Source organism: Nerophis ophidion, linkage group LG17 (assembly GCF_033978795.1).
Source record: "Nerophis ophidion isolate RoL-2023_Sa linkage group LG17, RoL_Noph_v1.0, whole genome shotgun sequence".
NCBI classification, from domain to species: domain Eukaryota; kingdom Metazoa; phylum Chordata; class Actinopteri; order Syngnathiformes; family Syngnathidae; genus Nerophis; species Nerophis ophidion.
Genome location: NC_084627.1, coordinates 14453962 through 14476120, shown reverse-complemented (window position 1 = coordinate 14476120; position 22159 = coordinate 14453962). Strand labels below are relative to the sequence as shown.

General features: G+C 37.7%; 1 protein-coding gene across 1 annotated transcript in view; it reads left to right on the top strand.

Annotated features, from left to right (window-relative positions):
- ass1 (argininosuccinate synthase 1) overlaps positions 1–22159 on the top strand; it is a 70296-nt gene that overhangs the window by 32595 nt on the left and 15542 nt on the right. Inside the window, exons 10-12 of the mRNA XM_061876356.1 lie at positions 8872–8956; positions 9294–9358; positions 21272–21403. Of these exons, the coding sequence (XP_061732340.1) occupies positions 8872–8956; positions 9294–9358; positions 21272–21403 (282 nt within the window). The remainder of the gene's footprint in view (positions 1–8871; positions 8957–9293; positions 9359–21271; positions 21404–22159) is intronic.

The following is a 22159-nucleotide window of genomic DNA, read 5'->3' as shown; positions in this document are numbered from 1 at the left end:
TTTAGTGTGATTTGTTTTTAAGTGTCATTGCTCAAAAATTAATAATGAATCAAAATCCAAAATTAAGGCTCCAATTATTATATAATCTCAAATATCACACCTAAAAAGTTATTGGGTGAAAATATTGCATATTTTGTGTTTTTTCCACTTTTTTCCCCTAATGTTGATCTGGAGATTTAAAACTTGAATAATAATAAAAATAATAATACTGAATAATGACACATTTTTAATATTTTTTTGGACCAAAACCCTTGGGGGTCCCCGGGATCATAACTGAGTGGAGGTCTAAATGTATATTTTTTATACATATATTGTATTGGTTTTTAAAATAAAAATTATGAAAATGGCCCCCGCTTGCTTTGATTTTTCAGTGTGCGGCCCTCAGTGGAAAAAGTTTGGACACCCCTGCTATAAGGTGTCATAATTTATGGCGCACCCTATATGGCGTATCAATATACATAAAATAACGATGCATCAATAATCAATTGTTAATCGAATCGTAGCTCCTGAATCCTAATCGTAATGGAATCGTGAGGTGCTCAAAAATTCCCACCTCTAACAATCATTGGTTAAATGGTTGCTTTTGTCCCGCCCATGAAACACCTGGCGTTTCAGGTGTTCCATGAAGTTGGGCTTCCCTATAATGATTGGAAGATCAGTCTGAAATGAGCAAATATGCAATCTTGAACAATAAACCACCGACAGAGCATTTCGGAAGTTTATTCCTTGGTTTTGAGTTGACCTGGAGATTTATGAACTATGTTTACACTGCAGGCCAAAGTGGATCAAACTTGATTATTGTTTTATTATTATTATTAAACATTTGTTTATTGTATTTTTGACATATACAGTACGGAAATACAATAAACACACTTCAAATGTGATGTTAGTCTCTCCCCCAAACAAGTAACCCACAAAAATTATTTAGAAAATAAAACAAAAACAAAAAAAAATGAATGCAACAGTGCTTCAGTGCAGGCACATTTTTACCAGAAGCGACATAAAGTCATCTGCACACCTGAATGTCCCCAACACGGTGCAACAATACACAAAAACAGTCAAAAGGCTCATCTATTATCTACTTTTTCAATTACTTTTCATCCATCCATCCTTTTTTGGCCATGTGTCCCTAATGGGGTCGTGGGGTGGCTGGAGCCTATCCCAGCTGCACGTGAGCGGAAGGCAAATCGGGATTAAATTTGAGATCAGTCCCTTTTACATAATTAAGGAATCCACCCCATTTTCCTGAAGATTCACACATCTGTTTAATGTCAGCCTAATTTTCTTTAATTTAAGTAAATAAAGAATGTCTCTAATCCAGCGGGTGTGGCAGGGGGGCTCTGTAGCCTTCCAATTTAGCACAATGAGTCTTCTAGCCAACGAAGTAGTAAATGCTTCCAAGTTCAATCAATCAATCAATGTTTACTTATATAGCCCTAAATCACTAGTGTCTCAAAGGGCTGCACAAACCACCACGACATCCTCGGTAGGCCCACATAAGGGCAAGGAAAACTCACACCCAGTGGGACATCGGTGACAATAATGACCCAGTGGGACGTCGGTGACAATAATGACTATGAGAACCTTAGAGAGGAGGAAAGCAATGGATGTCGAGCGGGTCTAACATGATACTGTGAAAGTTCAATCCACAATGGATCCAACACAGTCACGAGAGTCCAGTCCAAAGCGGATCCAACACAGCAGCGAGAGTCCCGTTCACAGCGTAGAGTTGGGTGTCATCAGCATAACAGTGAAAGCTAACACCGTATTTGCGTATAATGTCACCTAGCGGCAGCATGTAGATGCTGAAGAGTGCAGGGCCAAGGACCGAACCCTGGGGAACTCCACACGTTACCTTAACGTAGTCCGAGGTCACATTGTTATGGGAGACACACTGCATCCTATCAGTAAGATAAGAGTTAAACCAAGACAGGGCTAAGTCTGACATACCAATTCGTGTTTTGATACGTTCTAATAAAATATTATGATCGACGGTATCGAAAGCAGCGCTAAGATCGAGGAGCAGCAACATAGATGACGCATCAGAATCCATCGTTAGCAATAGATCATTAGTAATTTTTGCGAGGGCTGTCTCCGTGGAGTGATTTGCTCTGAAACCGGATTGAAAGGTTTCACATAGATTGTTAGACGCTAAGTGTTCATTTAACTGCTCCGCAACAATTTTTTCAAGGATTTTTCAAAAAGTTCAATTCAGATTTTTTTTTAAATCTGATTTTTTTCAATCTGACTGTTGATTACAAGTGAAATGTGATCTTTGTCAGACTCCAGTATAGATGTGGACAGGCCCCAATGTATCTCCACATTGGCCTCAACGGTACTTGCATGGATAGTTTGATAAAGTGAAAACAATTTAAGTTGACCAGATTCTGTAAAAGAAGAAGGAAGTTGCTACTACTACTATGTATGTAACACATATACACCACGCCGTACACATTCTTTCCGGTCCTTCAACAATCGCCATTTGTTAGAAAGATATATAGCATATACAGTACAGGCCAAAAGTTTGGACACACTTTTTCATTTCAATGCGTTTTCTTTATTTTCATGACTACTGTATGTACATTTTAGATTGTCACTGAAGGCCTCAAAACTATGACACCTGTGAAGTGAAAACCATTTCAAGTGACTACCTCTTGAAGCTCAGCGGGAGAATGCCAAGATTGTGCAAAACGGTAATCAGAGCAAAGGGTGGCTATTTAGAAGAAACTAGAATAAAAAAAACATGTTTTCAGTTATTTCCTTTTTTTGTTAAGTTCGTAACTCCACATGTGTTCATGCGTAGTTTTGATGCCTTCAGAGACAATCTACAATAGTCATGAAAAGAAAAAAAAAACATTGAATGAGAAGGTGTCTCCAAACTTTTGACCTGTACTCTATATACATATAAATATGTGTGTGTGTATATATATATATAATTAGGGGTGTGGGAAAAAATCGATTCAAATACGTTGTGCGATTCAGAATCAATTCTCATTTTTAAAAAAAAATATTTTTAATTTTTTTTAATCAATCCAACAAACCACTACACAGCAATACCATAACAATGCAATCCAATTCCAAAACCAAACCTGACCCAGCAACACCCAGAACTGCAATAAAAGAGCAATTGAGAGGAGACACAAACACGACACGGAACAAACCAAAAGTAGTGAAACAAAAATTAATATTATCAACAACAGTATTAATATTAGTTATAATTTCAGCATAGCAGTGATTAAAAATCCCTCATTGACATTATCATTAGACATTTATAAAAATAAGAAAAAGAATAGTGTCACAGTGGCTTACACTTGCATCGCATCTCATAAGCTTGACAACACACTGTGTCCAATGTTTTCACAAAGATAAAACAAGTCATATTTTTGGTTCGTTTAATAGTTAAAACAAATTTACGTTATTGCAGTCTGTTGATAAAACATTGTCCTTTACAATTATAAAACCTTTTTTTTTTTTTTTAAATCTACTACTCTGCTTGCATGTCAGCAGACTGGGGTAGATCCTGCTGAATTCCTATGTATTGAATGAATACAGAATCATTTTGAATCGGAAAAATATCGTTTTTGAATCGCGAATCCTTTTGAATCGGAAAAAATCGATATATTATCGAATCGTGACCCCAAAAATCGATATTGAATCGAATATATATATATATATATATATATATATATATATAAACAAATTTAGTTATATATATATATGTATCCCGCGACCCCAAAAGGGAATAAGCGGTAGAAAATGGATGGATGGATATATATGTATGTATGTATGTATGTATACGCACACGAATGACGTAGCTTGTCTGAAGATGACATACAAGTCACAAACCGGTCACATTTAAAAAGATCAGATTTCAATGGGATTCTGACTACATCTTCATGTGGTCCGAATCTGATGTGAAAATATCAGATTTGAAACACTTCGGAGCGGTTGAACTGGCGAAGAAATACCCGATCTGTATCACTTGAGGGCAAAGAAATCTCGTTTGCTGTGCAGTGTAAACGTAGCCTTATAATCCTCTTTGTGACTTTTTCTGTGTTAAAAACGGCAAATCCACAGTAGTGTCTTTTTCTGCTGTTATTTAAGACTGTTTAGAGCAGGGGTGCTCACACTTTTTCTGCAGGCGAGCTACTTTTCAACTGACCAAGTCGAGGAGATCTACCTCATTCCTATTTATAATTTATATTTATTTATTTATGAAAGAGACATTTTTGTTAACAAGTTAATGGTGTTTAATGATAATACAAGCATGTTTAACACACATAGATTCCTTTCTTTCATGAAGACAAGAATATAAGTTGGTGTATTTGATTCTGATGACTTGCATTGATTGGAATTAGACAGTGGTGCTGATAACGTCCGCATTTTCAAATGGAGGAAAAAAAAAGTCCTCCTTTCTGTCCAATACCACATGAAAGTGGTTGGATTTGGCATCTCATTTGTCCAACTTGCATACTCGTTTTTAAACACTTTGTTATGAGAGTAACATATGTGTGTGGCCCTTTAATGTCTGGCAGCAGGTGAGTGACGTCAGTGAGTGTGCGGGTGGGCAAGCAAGTGAGAAAGCGGTCGCTGAGGGCGGGGGAGAAATACATTGGCATCAAACTCCGTAGCTTGCTAGCTTGTGCACGCTAGCTTTCTGAGACTCTTATTTTGTTAGCACAGGCAGGATGAAACAGGTCTTTTATGGTGAAGACAGGAACTGTGCAGTCGGTCTTTAGAGTTTTGACAGTAGGTACGGAGTCTCTAGAAATAAAATGTGTTTCTCTGCGTCCGCCGTGTTAGTGATTTTTTTCTTAAATATGAGCTCGCAGCAGCCAGCGTCATCTCACAAGATCCTCGGGTGCCGAGAATGTCAAACAACTGTCGAAAGTGAAGTCTTGGTATGATTGATGATTGCTAATTTTTATGTCTATTTTTTAATGCCTGGCTTGAGATCGACTGACACACCCTCCGAGATCGACCAGTCGATCGCGATCGACGTAATGGGCACCCCTGGTTTAGAGAGTAACTCAAAATGAGCTTCCCCTCGTTGAAAGACCAGCAGCCGCCACTCGTATAGTATCAAACAGTCATCTACAACTATTCATTGCTTGTTCATAGGTCTATAACAACTAATCATGGTCACCCAAAACTGGGCATTCTTCTAAAAGTTAGAATTTTTTGACGCAGCTTTATCACATTATATTTTGCAAGTGTGCATAATGAAGTGAATTGTACTACAGCATAGAAGGCTTTAAACCCCCAATGGGACCACACTATTAGTAAAAATCATTAGTGTTGTCCACCCTGTCAGCCACTCTGCTATTTAACTTTGGCCGTTGTCACCGCAGGGCTAGTGCTCCGTCGATGACCCACCCCTCCCCAAAAGTCCCCTCTTACCCCCACTTCGGCACTTTATCACTGCTGACCACCCAGACTCAGCCTCAACCTTGCTCGCTCTGAACCTGCCATGTTTTGGCTCTGGGGCACAAGCACAAGCCGGAAGTCGCTCTAATACGCGGCTGCCTTGAGGGGGTCCGCACAGTGACTCCCCATTAGATAATGTTGCCTGAATAGTGGAAAGTGTCACATGTTTGCGCAAAGAGAAAATGGCGAAGAACATCCCAGCCTGGGGCAAATGGCACAGATGTCCCTTCATCCCCTAGTGGGGGCTAAAGAACATGGACATCAATGGGCACAGAGACACTAGCGCCTCTTATCGCACGGATCTCACAGAGGGGTGGTTAAGAGAAGTTTGATGTGCTAAAAACAGACTCGGGCTGTGTTCCCACTTGTGGTTTGGTACACCGGTACTCTTGGCGATGTGGTTTGCTTAGCAATCACACTAGTGGTTTTTGCATGGAATTAAAGGCTACACAGTAAAGAAAATATGCATAAGTAAGAAAGAAAAGACCTTGATTGACATATTAACTGAAATATTCCAAACCAAAATGCTGTCTGCTGGTTGGAATATGTAGTTTCTTTTTTTATTTAGCTTTTTTTACGAGGTTAGGTTTCAGAGACAACTTGTAGAATATAATTTTAAAAAGCGCCGTTTTCTCACACACAGCGGTAGGGATCGTTTTCTCATTGACATTTCTATACGCTTGTTGCTCACATTTCAGCGCTAGTCCCTGTCTTTGGGCCGTACTCAAGTGAATCAAACCGCACCAAAGAAGCACACGTCTTAAGCGGTGTCAGTTGAGTTGCGTGGTGAACGCTAGAATTTGCACCAGAGCTGGTTTTAAGCGACCCAATGCCAATCAGGCTTCGCCGTACGTAAATCAGCGGCACCGGAGATGAGCTTTAGTAAAAAGCTCTGCCCGCCTGGTTTTTTCGGCGCTCCTCGGCCCTGTGTGCGCCGTTTTCACACATATTCTCTTTGCCTTTTATTGAGCGACCCTGTGACAAAAGCTGTTTTAGTTGTCCACACAAAGGCCCCGAGCCTGCTCCTCCCTCTCAGCACAAGATCAGCACAAGAATGTTTTCACTTTATTCCCCCCTCCCAGCTTTTCATCCCTGCTTTTTCTCACCAAAGTTTTCTCACTGATTAAAAAAGAATATTTTAACAACAGGAACCTTTTCTCCATTGCTCTATGCTTTAATTTTTTTGGGGGGGGGAGGATAATAGAAAATCATCCCTCCCTCCTTTCATGCCAAAGAAATGGAGAGGAAAGAGAGACAGAGAGGAAAAATGTAAAGCAGTAATTTTTCCTACAACTGTGTCTGCGCTCCTTTTGTCTGCACTGTTAGGCGGCAAAAAAAAAACTGAAGAAAAGGCTCACGGCGAGAAAAAGAGCCCTCGGTGAATGATGTGAGCTCCGAATGATGGAGAGACTGAGAAAAAGAGAGCGACCAAACCTCTTCACGCCCACGTTTAGCCACTTAATTTATTTGAACTTTTAATCTAATTATTAGCTATCCGGGAGAGGCGCGGCTTCTATAATACTCCATCCGCACAACCCTCTCTCATGCACTTTTCATTTTCTTCCATGGGAGCCGGAAGATTCCCGCGATACGAGAAAGGCCTATCAACAAAGCCCTTGTCCAAGAAAATTTGTCAATTCCTTCACGTGTCACTTTTTTTTTTTTTTTTTATAAAACCCGAGACAGCGAGCATATTTACGCTCCCCTCCCAAAATCCAGGAAAACACTCCTTTTCACCCGCAGCTCCATTTGTTTCCTCGCCTCCACCTTTGGCCCATGTTGCTCATTAAAGAGCCCGATTAAGCAGGTTGATGACAGTGATGGATGCACGCTTGGTTTACGTGAAAGTGTGCTAAGTGAATGCGGGTGTCTTCGCCATCCCCGCCGTATGAAAACAAAACAAAAAGCAGTTTGTGTGCGTGTTTTCATGTTGCAGATGACGATATTGGCAGACTGCAAGTTGCCTGGTGTCTTCCACGTACATAGAAAAAAAAAACTGTCAGCGATAAAGAGAGCGCGGGTAACAAAGCTGTGTGTTTAATTGCATTAGGTTAAAGCCGGCCCACAATTTCACAGCTTTCACATGCGTTGAGCCTTTGAATTTATTAGCTATTCTTGTGGCCTCCTTTTGTGATGCCTTTCACTTTGCGTTGACCATTATCGATCTCAATGTGACTGTTAATGAATCCTAATCAGTGGATTCATTTGTTTTTTCCAGTTTATTTTTCTTCATTTCAATAAATGCATACACATTTTATAGCAGATTTTTAAGTACTTGACGTTTCTGAAAGAAAAAAAATACAATTTACAAATTGTGTATACTTATAAACTACTCAGTTATTTATTTGTTGTTATTTTTCCTGATTTGACATAAACACACACAATTGTGGTTTAAGTCAGTGATTCTCAACCTTTTTTCAGTGATGTACCCCCTGTGAACATTTTTTTAATACAAGTACCTCCTAATCAGAGCAAAACTTTTGGTTGAAAAAAAGAGATAAAGAATTAAAATACAGCACTATGTAATCAGTTTTTGATTTATTATACTGTAAAACAGTGCAAAACATTGCTCATTTGTAGTGGTCTTTCTTGAACTATTTGGAAAAAAGATACAAAAATAATTAAAAACTTGTTGAAAAATAAACAAGTGATTAAATTATAAAAAAAAGATTTCTACACATAGAAGTAATCGTCAACTTAAAGTGCCCTCTTTGGGGATTGTAATAGAGATCCATCTGGATTCATGAACTTAATTCTAAACATTTCTTCACAGAACAGAAATCTTTAACATCAATATTTATGGAACATGTCCACAAAAACTCCAGCTGTCAACACTGAATATTGCATTGTTGCTTTTCTTTTCACAGTTTATGAACTTACAATCATATTTTGTTGACGTATTATCCAATAAATATATTTATAAAGGATTTTTTAATTGTTGCTATTTTTAGAATATTTAAAAAACAAAAAACTCAAGTACCCCCAGAGGTATGCATACCCCCATTTGAGAACCACTGGTTTAAGTGATCGGATCAGTGTTTATATATAATAAAAGAATAACTATATAATTATAAAAAAATACTTTATAATACAGTACAACATACGCACAACTCTTTAATCCACAGTAAAAAACAGATTTGTCTATAGGCAAATGTCATGTTATTTATTTGTCAAACATAATTTCCCTTACTATTTATCTACAGGTTAGCATGTTTTGCATTTTTTATTTTATGTATGAAAAGTGATGGACGTCACTCTGACCGTATAATAACTCGTGCTACTTACTTACAGCTCTTTAATGCAAATTGCTCTACCACTTTTGTCCAACTTAATGACATGAAAAATACTTTCCAGGAAGAAAATGATTCACATTTTAACACTTTATACGGCGATAATACATGGTTCTTTCTGATGAAGGTTATGAATGTCTATATTTTGCTTTAGGAGTCCCAGTGAAAGTGGTCAGTTTGACTCAGGGAATATTCAAGGACAACCCTCTGGATATATATTTGTTCCTAAATATGATCGGGTAAGGCTTTTTTCTTTTCTGCATGATTGTAATATTTGTTTACATTGATGTTTGTAAATGTGTTGATAATTGTTCTTAAAATGACAGTTTATTTCTTTTGCAACAAATATTCAACTACATAGTTTGCTTGCAAATATATAATTGCATTATTGTTATGTTTGTATTTTTTCCTGTTGCATAATGTCTGAAATAACACATTAAATGTCCATTTTAGTTGATGATGAATACAAGTAATTTGCCCCAGTTTCAGAAGTGCTTCAGTTAAATTTGATAACATTTGTCTAAGCTAATCTGGAAACGTATGCAAAACATAAATCTAATGGCAATATTGTCCTAGAGGAAAGCACGGAGTGGGTCGCATCGACATCGTGGAGAACCGTTTCATCGGCATGAAGTCCCGAGGTAATAAATTACACATTCATAATAACCTAGAATCGTGTTTCTTTTTAATGTTCCATTTCACTCCCCTCACGTATCTCTTTGCTCTCAGCCTGAAATCAGAGGTGCTATTTAAATGTTTCTTCTATTCATAAGCCTTCGTTTCAAGCTGTGTCGCTTTTATGCAATTTGCAGTTATTTTACATGAGCGCTTAGAGTGTCGGCAAGTGGAAGTGTTTTCCTCCGGTTCACTTGGAATGGTAGACCTCCAGAAACCATTCACATTCATCTGTGCGAAATGGGGGGGAAAACAAAATGTTTGTCTGTGTACAAAATAGCAGCACAACTGCTCCACGGGATGCACGACATCTGTCGATCACATGTGCACTCTGTTGTCACTTCATCTCTGCTTGTGACAAACATCTTCACAAACACCTTTTTTTGTCACCACATGCATTACTGTAGCAAATAAGTGACTGCTGTTGCCCTACATCTCTCTCACACATACACACACACACCTTTCCACCCACGGCACTCTTTGACTGGTCGCCATTCAGCGTTGGCAGGTAGAAATTGGAAAATAGGAAAGCCCCACTTTTCTCCCCATCGTGGTCCGAACAAAAGAAGCAATAGGAAGAGGTGGAGCGCAAGGTGTCCGAGTGCTTGCGTTAGTAACTCCCACTGACTTCACATGCTAGTCTTCTATAGAATGGCATCACACAGCACCGTGAATGATGGGTTGGGATTGAAGAGCGTACTTAGTTTTTGTCGGGTCATATTCATTTGTGTTGGGGAGGGCTGAAACGCTTTTGTCAAAGGACTTTGCTACAAAACAATCAGCCTGTCACAGCGCTGTCTGACCTCTGACCTGTACATTAGCAGTGTTGTTAGCTAACATACACACAGAAATATGTCTGAAATCATTTTGTGGAGACCAACCAGTCGGCTTGGGTGTTTTTTTCACATTATCTGATACCAATGCCAAAATCAGTACTGATATCAAGGTTTCCAAAGGTCATTGTTATATAGATTTGGCAAAAATTAAGGCCTTAAGTTGCAATAAAAAAAGCACTAAAAACGATGTCCACAGTCATTAAAAATGTCATACAATTGAAAATCAAATCAAATCAACTTTATTTATACAGCACATTTTAAATTTACCACAGGGGTAGCCAAAGTGCTGTACAATGGGCAGGTTAAAAACGAGAACCGAGCAAACTCGACATAACACAACAGAACATGATAAAAAAATAAAACATGAAAACATACAAAACAGGTTCACAGCAGGTGTATAATGGGGCACCATTACAGGATGGATATCACTCAGTGTTAAAAGCCATGGAATAAAAGTATGTTTTTAAGAGAGATTTAAAAAGAGGAAGCGAGGAGGCTTGTCTAATACTCAGAGGTAGGTCGTTCCAGAGCTTGAGAGCAGCAGCGGCGAATGCTCTGTCACCTCTAAGCTTCAGCCTTAGGGATCGGGTGGGGGCAGTAAGGCTGAAGGAGGTCGGAGAGGTATGTTGGCGCGAGGTTTTTTAGACATTTAAAAACAAATAGATTTGGCAAAAAAAAAAGCAAAAAAGGCAACAACAAAAAACACTTAATATAGTTTTTCCAATTGGGGGGTTAAAAAATAAATTTGCTAACAAATTTTGAATTCATTTTATTTCGATGCTAGTTTACCTATTTAGGATAATTAAGTTGTTCACCTTCCTATTACAATAGTACAAAATACTACAGTTATGTAAAATGTTTCTATTGCGTTTGAAATGATTATTTGCATTGTTATTATTTTATGTTATGATTACATTTGTGCTTCATTTGGCCACAGTTAATGTTAACTTTTCAACTATTCAACATCATTCTTGTCAAATGCCTACAATGTTTTCTATACAGACAACTCTAAGCTTTTGACTATATATAATAACAATCTGCAGTAGAACTTGGGCTTTTCAAAAAGTTTTCCATCCATCCATTTTCTACTGCTTATTCCCTTTTGGGGTCGCGGGGGGCGCTGGCGCCTATCTCAGCTACAATCGGGCGGTAGGCGGGGTACACCCTGGACAAGTCGCCACCTCATCGCAGGGCCAACACAGATAGACAGACAACATTCACACTCACATTCACACACTTGGGCCAATTTAGTGTTGCCAATCAACCTATCCCCAGGTGCATGTCTTTGGAGGTGGGAGGAAGCCGGAGTACCCGGAGGGAACCCACGCATTCACGGGGAGAACATGCAAACTCCACACAGAAAGACCCCGAGCCTGGATTTTAACCCAGGACTGCAGGAACTTCTTATTGTGAGGCAGACGCACTAACCCCTCTTCCACCGTGAAGCCCACAAAAAGTTTTCAGTTGCATTAAAAAACATTCAATTCGATTTGCTTGTATCAGGGTTTCCGAAGGTCATTAAAAAGCACTGAAAGTCATTAAATAGATTTTGCAAAAATTAAGGCCTTAAGTGGCATTAAAAAGCATTAAATACAATGTCCACAGGCATTAAAAATGTCATACAATTGCAATTGGCGACAAAAAAGACAACAAAACTAACCACCCAACACAGTTCTTCCGATTGGGTGGGAAAAAAACTTCAGTTAAATATTTAACATTTAATTTGCTAACAAATTGAGGGTCCATTTTATTTTGATGTTTACCTATTTAGGATCATTTAGTTGTTTACCTTCCAATTACAATAGTACAAAATACTACAGTAATGTAAAATGTTATTACGTTTGAAAGGGTTACTTGCATTGTTATCATTTTATGTTTTTACATTTGTGCTTCATTTGACCACAGTTAATGTTAACTTTTCAACTATTCAACATCATTCTTGTCAAATGCCTACAATTTTGTCTATACAGACAGCTGTAAACTTTTGACTACATATAATAATGATTTGCAGTAAAACTTTGGCATTAACATTTTTTAAGTTGCATTAAAAACATAGGTCAGTAAAAGGCATTGAAAGTCATTAAATAGATTTTGCAAAAATTAAGGCCTTAAGTTGCTTTAAAAAACACTAAATACAATGTCAACAGGCATTAGAAATGTCCTACAATTGCAACTGGCAACAAAAAAGACAACAAAACAAACCACCCCATTCACTTTTTGCAATGTGTGTGTGTGTGGCGGGGGGACTTCAGCTCAGTATTTAATATTTGATTTGTTAGCAAATTGAGAGTCCATTTTATTTTGATGTTTGTTTACCTATTTAGGATAATTACGTTTTTCACCTTCCTATTACAATAGTACAAAATCCCACAGTAATGTAAAATGTTTCTATTGCGTTTGAAACGGTTACTTGCATTATTATTATTTTATGTTATGATTACATTTGTGCTTCATTTGGCCACAGTTAATGTTAACTTTTCAACTATTCAACATCATTCTTGTCAATTACCTACAATGTTGTCTATACGGACAACTCTTAAACTTTTGACTATATACAGTATATTAACAAGCTGCAGTAGAACTTGGGCTTTAAGAATGTTTTAAGTTGCATTAAAAGCATTAAATACGATGTCCACAGGCATTAAAAATGCCATGCTATTGCAATTGGCAACAAAAAAGACAACAAAATAATCCACTCCATACAGTTTTTCCGATTAAATGGGGAAAAAGACTGGTTAAATATTTGATATTTAATTTGCTCACAAATTGTAGGGTCCATTTTATTTTGATGTTTACCTATTTAGGATAATTAAGTTTTTCACCTTCTAATTACAATAGTACAAAATACCACAGTAATGTAAAATGTGTTTATTGCTTTTTAAAAGGGTTACTTGCATTGTTATTATTTTATGTTATGATTACATTTGTGCTTCATTTGGCCACAATTAATGTTAACTTTTCAACTATTCAACATAATTATTGTCAAATGCCCACAATGTTGTCTATACAGACAACTGTAAGCCTTCGACTACATACAATAACGATCAGCAGTAGAACTTGGGTATTTAATAATGTTTTAAGTTGCATTAAAAACATTAAATTCGAATTGCTTATATCAGGGTTTCCGAAGGTTATTTAAAAGCATTGAAAGTCATTAAATAGATTTTGCAAAATTTAAGGCCTTGATGCCTTAATTGGCATTAAAAAGCATTAAATATGATGTCCAGAGGCATTTAAAAAATGTCATACAATTGCAACTGGCAACAAGACAACAACATAAACCATCCAATACAGTTTTTCCAATTGTTATAGTTGCCTATTACTTACATATACAAAGTATCCAAGGCAAAGCTTATTAGAAAGTATTTTTTTTAAAGTCTATCTGGATCATTAAACAGACTGTGTCATGAGCGTAACTCAATGAATTACTCTCACCAGCAGGTGTTGCCCAAACCAAATTACCCCTCCACTTCAACATAAAGACAGTATACATCCATTGCAGACGGTTATTAAGAAATATGTTAGTGTTTTGAGAAATTCCACTTGATCAACCCTTTTCTCATGTTCCACATTACAAAATAACACAAGTCAAAAGTGAAGTGAACTATATTTTTATTACGCTTTTCTCTACAGACTCAATATCATAATTTAAGCTACATTTAAAATTTGTGGGTGGCACTGGGAGCAGGTTGGTCAAGTGTCTTGCCCAAGGCCACAAAAACCTGGAACCCTCCAAGTTGCTGGCATGGCCGCTCTACCAACTGAGCCACACCGTCCTATTAGGATTTGTGCCGATATTGAATTGGTTTGACATCTGTATGCGCTATATTCAAGGCTCCAATATAGAAGCAGAGGCTTTCTACCTCCCGGCTACTTTGTCTAGCTCCTCCTGAGTTTTTGGAGGATTCGGTTAAGTACAAACCCCGTTTCCATATGAGTTGGGAAATTGTGTTAGATGTAAATATAAACGGAATACAATGATTTGCAAATCCTTTTCAACTCATATTCAATTGAATGCACTACAAAAACAAGATATTTAATGTTCAAACTCATAAACTTAATTTTTTTTTGCAAACAATAATTAACTTTAAATTTCATGGCTGCAACACGTGCCAAAGTAGTTGGGAAACGGCATGTTCACCACTGTGTTACATCCCCTTTTCATTTGACAACACTCAATAAACGTTTGGGAACTGAGAAAACTATTTGTTGAAGCTTTGAAAGTGGAATTCTTTTCCATTCTGGTTTTATGTAGAGCTTCAGTCGTTCAACAATCCGGGGTCTGCGCTGTCGTATTTTACGCTTCATAATGCGCCACACATTTTCGATGGGAGACAGGTCTGGACTGCAAGCGGGCCAGGAAAGTACCCGCACTCTTTTTTTTACGAAGCCACGCTGTTGTAACACGTGCTGAATGGGGCTTGGCATTGTCTTGCTGAAATAAGCAGGGGCGTCCGTGAAAAAGACGGCGCTTGGATGGCAGTATATCTTGTTCCAAAACCTGTATGCACCTTTCAGCATTAACGGTGCCTTCACAGATGTGTAAGTTACCCATGCCTTGGGCACTAATGCACCCCCATACCATCACAGATGCTGGCTTTTTAACTTTGCGTCGATAACAGTCTGGATGGTTCGCTTCCCCTTTGGTCCGGATGACACAATGTCGAATATTTCAAAAAACAATTTGAAATGTGGACTCGTCAGACCACAGAACACTTTTCCACTTTGCATCAGTCCATCTTAGATGATCTCGGGCCCAGAGAAGCCGGCGCCGTTTCTGGATGTTGTTGATAAATGGCTTTCGCTTTGCATAGTAGAGCTTTAACTTGCACTTACAGATGTAGTGACAAACTGTATTTAATGAAAGTGGTTTTCTGAAGTGTTCCTGAGCCCATGTGGTAATATCCTTTAGAGATTGATGTCGGTTTTTGATACAGTGCCCTCTGAGGGATCAAAGGTCACAGTCATTCAATGTTGGTTTCCGGCCCTGCCGCTTACGTGGAGTGATTTCTCCAGATTCTCTGAACCTTTTGATGATATTATGGACCATAGATGTTGAAATCCCTAAATTCCTTGCAATTTCACTTTGAGAAACGTTGTTCTTAAACTGTTTGACTATTTGCTCACGCAGTTGTGGACAAAGGGGTGTACCTTGCCCCATCCTTTCTTGTGAAAGACTGAGCATTTTTTTGGGAAGCTGTTTTTATACCCAATCATGGCACCCACCTGTTCCCAATTAGCATGCACACCTGTGGGATGTTCCAAATAAGGGTTTGATGAGCATTCCTCAACTTTATCAGTATTTATTGCCACCTTTCCCAACTTCTTTGTCACGTGTTGCTGGCATCAAATTCTAAAGTTAATGATTATTTGCAAAAAACAAAAAAAAAAATCAGTTTGAACATCTAATATGTTGTCTTTGTAGCATATTCAACTGAATATGGGTTGAAAATGATTTGCAAATCATTGTATTCCGTTTATATTTACATCTAACACAATTTCCCAACTCATATGGAAACGGGGTTTGTAGTTTTTGCCGAGTCCTGATCATAAACAGTCATTAAAAAATACCTTTTCACTAGACCCAATGTGTCAAAGTCAAGGCCCGCAGGCCAATAATATCTATGGCCCCCGGGATGATATTTGATTAGCCACCGCTGCCTGCTGCTGTTTTGCGCGGACCAATATTCCATCAGTGTTGGAGCGAGGAATTTTCAAAATGGACTCCAGCTTGTCATAAAAACGAGGTCCCACAGTAAAGTTTTGGAGTCCCATTTTTTTGTACTTGTTTTGAAAACAAATGATGTATATGTATATATATATATACTGTATATATGTATATATGTGTAGGTGTGGGAAAAATCACAAGACTACTTCATCTCTACAGAACTGTTTCATGAGGGGTTCCCTCAATCATCAGGAGATTTTAATGGAAGCATTCACATACAATGGTTTGTATAGGGCACAGAGTGGGTGGGTACAGGCAGGCGTAGGGTGTGGTGATTGGCTCATGTGTTACCTAGGAGGTGTTTCCGTCTGTGGCGGCATGTCGAAATGATTTCATTGCGCTTGTTGAGGGATGATAGATCTGGATGATATATAATAAACAGTTTCTCTTTCAAGCATAGGTTGCATCTTTTATTACCACTGTTGTAAGGTGTGCTGGATGCAAGAATTTGCCATGTTATTGAATATTCAACATTATTGTCTTTGAGGTTCCAAATGTGTTTGCTGAGTTCTGTAGAATTCCGCAAAGTCTGGTTTCTAAAGGAGGCGTTGTGATTATTCCATCTTGTTTTGAACGCTCCTTCGGTTAATCCTACATACGTGTCGGATGTGTTAATGTCCTTGCGTATTACCTTTGCTTGGTAAACGACTGATGTCTGTAAGCACCTTCCGTTGAGAGGGCAATCAGGTTTCTTGCGACAGTTACATTCCTTATTGGTTTCAGAGTCGTTTAGTCTGGGGGTAGGCAGTCCTTTTGCAATTGCTTTGTTGTGGTTTGAAATGATTTGTTGTATGTTATTCATACAGCTTTAGCTCAATTTAATGTTGTTCTTGTTGAATATTTTTCTTAGGGTGTTGCCTTTGGGGAAGTGTTTGTCGATCAGAGTGAGGAACTTGCGGCCGATGTTGGTTGAGACGTTTTTACTGAATGGCGGATTGTACCAGATGATGTTTCGTTTTCTGCTCTTTTTTGGTTGGTTTCCTGGAGTGGGTTCATAGGTGAGGGTGAAGTTGTATCCGCTATATATATATATATATATATATATATATATATATATATATATATATATATATATATATATATATATATATATATATATATATATATATATATATATATATATAATGTTATATTTTACATTGTATATTGTGTTTTGGAAAAAGGTTGGCATCAACGTTAATTATTAAAAAAATAATACAAAAGAAAACACATTTTTATGCATATGTACGTTTATTCAGTTTTAATCATTCATTCACTTTCTTCTTTCTTTCATGGATCTAAACTTTACCGCTACCGGTATTTTTTTCTGTATTTTTATTGTAATATTTTCAGAATATGTTTGTTCTATTTTTGGCCAGAGTAAGACAAAAAAAAAAATCTGAAGTTGTCTTTATTTTTTATTTTTAATGCCATGATTTTAATAGTCCGGCTCTCGCATGTGCATAAATTTTCCTCCATGCAGCCCCTGAGCTAAAATGAGTTTGACACCCCTGGCCTCGACCATTTTAAACTAAAACTGGAATCAAAAACTGTTATTTTATTCATTTGTTGATATGCCAATAGAGTTTCAGGGACTTAAAACACAACCTTATAAAAATTGTTGTCAAAGTGGGAGTTTCAGACAGCCATGAATTTGTTAGTTTTTTTAGACTTCCAATTGGAAAAGTACTATATATTAAAATGAGCACAAATACGACAAATATACTGTATGTGAGGCATATGGTGAGGATCTGGATAAAGATGCAGATTTGATGTGAGTCACTGTGGCATTCATGGAATCATAATGGACAAACACAATCATAACGTTTTTAATGACTGTTTTCAGACTTTTACTGCACATAGCAGCTATGCAGATTTTCGGTTGGTTCCAGTGATGATTGGTAAATACACCCCTTCAGGTTAGCATACCTGTGGTTCCTTTATAAAGATTAAAAGCTAAAAAAAAAAAAATCACTGGAGGTGTTTTCTCCCTAAGCTTAACTAAACAGCCGCCAATGGAGCTTAGCAAGAGAGCTTCCTATTGTCCCCCCGCTGCTGTTAAGCCATTTAAGTTTAGTTTGGGGCATAGTTTAAACTTATTTATCTGATAGCGGCCGGCCAGCGGAAATGTCTCTACGTGCCCTCCGCAGCCCTTTGGGTCGCCAAAAAGAACCAAGCAGTTCAAAGCTCAGGTGGCGGCCGTTTGAGGTTTCAGACAATTAGCAGCAAGGACTAAGCTCTGTTTTTGGCCGCCAGTCGTAGTAAGTGCATCTCCATTTTCGGGTCACTGCTGGAGGATTTGCACTCGTGCAGATCGACGAGGATGGATTAAATAGCATAGCGGTGGTTTTGGACGAGCCAGGGAAAAGCATACACAACATTTCAGCTCTTTTCCTCCAGCCCCATTCCTGGCGCTGACATTTGAGTGACAGCTTCATTTCACCTGTCACCCACTTCATTTTTCCCAGCCCCTCCCTGACCAGAGGGGGTAAATTGTAGGGTATAGACAGAGCCCTGGTCCATGCTGCTGGCTGGCAGGGGCCTCCTACCCTGTCATTTAGCCTGGACATATTTAAGTGCAGACGCCTGTCTGTCACATGACTCATAGAGGCTCTGCATTGTAATTGAGGGAACAGATACAGTCAATGGTGACACGTGTTCTTACAGTAAAATGATCAAAGATTTGTTTTGCCGGTTAAGGAGCGTACAGGAGTGTCAAAGTCGTTTTCATTTAGGGCCACATCGCAGTTATGGGTAATACATTAATGCAGTGTTTTTCAACCTGTTTTGAGCCAAGGCACATTTTTTGCGTTAAAAAAATCCGGAAGGACTCCACCAGCAGAAATCATTAAAAATGAAACTCAGTTGACAGTAAAAAGTTGTTGTTGCAATTGTTGGGTATGACTCCAAACCATAGCTAAGCATGCATCAATATAACTCTTGTCTCAAAGTAGGTGTATTGTCACCACCTGTCACATCACGCTGTGACTTATTTTGAGTTGTTTGCTGTTTTCCTGTGTCGTGTTTTAGTTCTTATCTTGCGTTCTTATTTTGGTGGCTTTTTCTTTTTTTTTGGTATTTTCCTGTAGCAGTTTCATGTCTTCCTTTAAGCGATATTTCCCACATCTACTTTGTTTCAGCAATCAAGAATATTTCAGTTGTTTTTACCTGTCTTTGAGGGGACATTGTTGATTGTCATGTCATGTTCAGATGTACATTGTGGACATTGTCTTTGCTCACAGTAAGTCTTTGCTGACGTCCAGCATTCTGTTTTTGTTGAATTTGTAGCCGGTTCAGTTTTAGTTTCGTTCTGCATAGCCTTTCCTAAGCTTTAATGCCGTTTCTTAAGGGAACTCAATTGTTGTTTATTTTTGTTTTAAGCATTTGACACTTTTTTACCTGCACGCTGCCTCCCGATATCTACAAAGCAATTAGCTACTGGCTGCCACCTACTGATATGGAAGAGTATTACACGGTTACTCTGCCGAGCTATGTATAGCACCGACACTCAACAACAACACATAATTTACATAATATAACTGCTGGTTTGCAAAAAATATTGTGAAACCCGAACAGGTGAAATTGGATAATCTCCCACGGTACACCAGACTGTATCTCACGGCACACTAGTGTGCCGCGGGACAGTGGTTGAAAAATAATGCATTAATGCATAACCTCATGATAGTATGACACAGTTGCCTATGCATTTGATTAGTATGTTTTTTGACATACACCGGAAAAAAAGAAATCTGTAGCTCAGTCACTAGAATTTACACTAAATCTATGGTGTTTTTTTACTGCACATTACTATAAATGGAAAAATGGTACCACTTTCTGATGAGCGAGCTGCCAATTTTTTTTTTACTATAAAAACTGCGATCGTTTTTTTTTTTACAGTGTATTATTGAAATGGAAAACTGTACCACAATTTTTTTCAGGTACTGATCTGTCTGTTTTTAACTGTAAAAGCTACAGCCATTTTTTTAGAGTACATTTTAAAGCAGCACAAAAAAATGTCGGTTTGACGCTATATGCGCTTGTCCTCATGGAAATGTGGTCTTCTACTGACAAAACACTACGGCTCATGTCCAACCAAAACTGAAAGTTCTTAAGTGGAGCTTTAATAAATTCCTTGCTTTGAAATCCCAAACCAATCAGATTTTTTTTGTGTATACTTTCATTCTAACAAAACAAATGTTTGTAATATATGATCAATCAAATCAAACTTTATTTATAATATAATATTTGTTTAATTAGTGGATACAAAAATTTAAAATATGAGCAATTCAGTCCATGTATATTTTTCAAAGTTTGTCAAAATGTTAGGAACAAATACATTTTGGTAAGAAAGATAAAGTACTTTCTGGACACATTATTATTCGCAGGCTTTTGCAGCCCATTTAAAATGACGTGGCGGGCCAGACTTGGCCCCCGGGCCTTGAGTTTGACCCCTGTGCCATAGTACCAGAAATATAACATGTCAGAATTTTACAATAATAAAGTTGTAATAACTGAAGATTTACAAGTTTAACAAAAAACCTCTTCCCATGAATGAAGTTTAACTAATACACAAAATGTAAAGTCATTTATTTACTTTTTTTTTTTTTAAACTGTTCGGTATAGTAATTTATACTAAATAGTTATAATATTCCAAAATTGCTCTCAAAATTTTACAATAAATATGCTTTAATATTTGGATTTCCTTTTGATATAAAAAAAAAATATTATGGAATTTTTAATGAATATACTTATATTTTACTAGAAAATTGTCACTATGTCCATAAAGTTGAACTATTACGATACAGAATAGTAAATTATATGGTAGTACCTCAGCTTACGAGTTTAATTGGTTCTGTGACCAAAATACAAAAAAAAAAGCGGGTTTTGCATAATAGGTCCCCTTTAAATCAGTATTACAGGGACAAAGATAAGACCTTCTGGAGAAAAGTTATGTGATCCAATCACTATCAGAGTTGTAGAAATTATTGGAAACTCAAGACAGTCATGACATTATGTTCTTTACAAGTGTATGTAAACTTTTGACCACTATTGTATATATGATCAATTAAGTCAAAATATTCAGATAAAAAGTTACTGTAATTTTATGTCCAGGATAAAATCATAATATTGAGATTATAAAAAAGTGTCAGATTAGGAGAAAAACTTCAACTTTTAAAAATACAATATGTTATTCTCTCCAAAAAAATATGCCTTTTTCTTCACAATATTATAACTTTATCCCCATTAATGTACACCTTTTGAGAGGCGAAATACTAAAAAATTCAATTTGAGTGGTGTTTGATTTAAAAACGATACTTTGCTTAATTGTTTGTCAGGGATATATGAAACCCCGGGGGGTACGATCCTACTGAATGCCCATCTCGACATCGAGACCTTTACCATGGACAAAGAAGTACGGAGAATCAAGGAAGGGCTTGGCATTAAGTTCTCCGAACTGGTCTACAATGGTGAGTCACTCAAATATGAAATCATACTTCTTTCTATCCCTTTATCTAGCTCAAAGTGTGTGTGCGTGCGTGCATGTGCGTGCGCGGCTCAGGTGTCTTAATCCTCCCTTCTGCTCCGTCTCCAGTCTCCTTTGCATCTTCATCCACATAATAGGATCAACGCCATTAGAGACTTGACTACTCGGCCACTTCAGTTATACCCTCCAGAGACAGGAAGCAAACACACTCACACACAAACACGCTCATTAGGGTGTTACCTTCAGAAGCAGGACAGAGATTAAACCCATTGGATTTAAAACATTAATATCTCTACACACACAAAGCCGTGTGTGTGTTTTCCATTACTGCAGTATTTAGTTTCCCCCTGAGACTTTGTATCTTTGTCCTTCAAAAACAAAGACGTTCAGGGTTAATTTGGACAGCTGAGATATGGATTATCACATAAAACATTATAACAAGTACAATATGTAAAATGCTCGTTTTTTTCATGAAGAGCCTTCAGGCATCATAGTTGTTGTTATATGGAGAGCAAAAATAGAAAAATTACCTAAATTGAGTAGTTTTTTTTAGACGGGGATTTTGTCTTTGGACAGACGATGAGGTGGAGGTCAGGTGCTGATCATAGGAGGACCCCCGCTGAGCAGTGCAGGACCTCCAAACAAATGCAGACACGAGACTTCTCCATCTGTCTCTCAGACAAGGACAGGGGATTCAAAATTAAAGCTATTCATGTCTTCAACTCCACCTAAACCATCT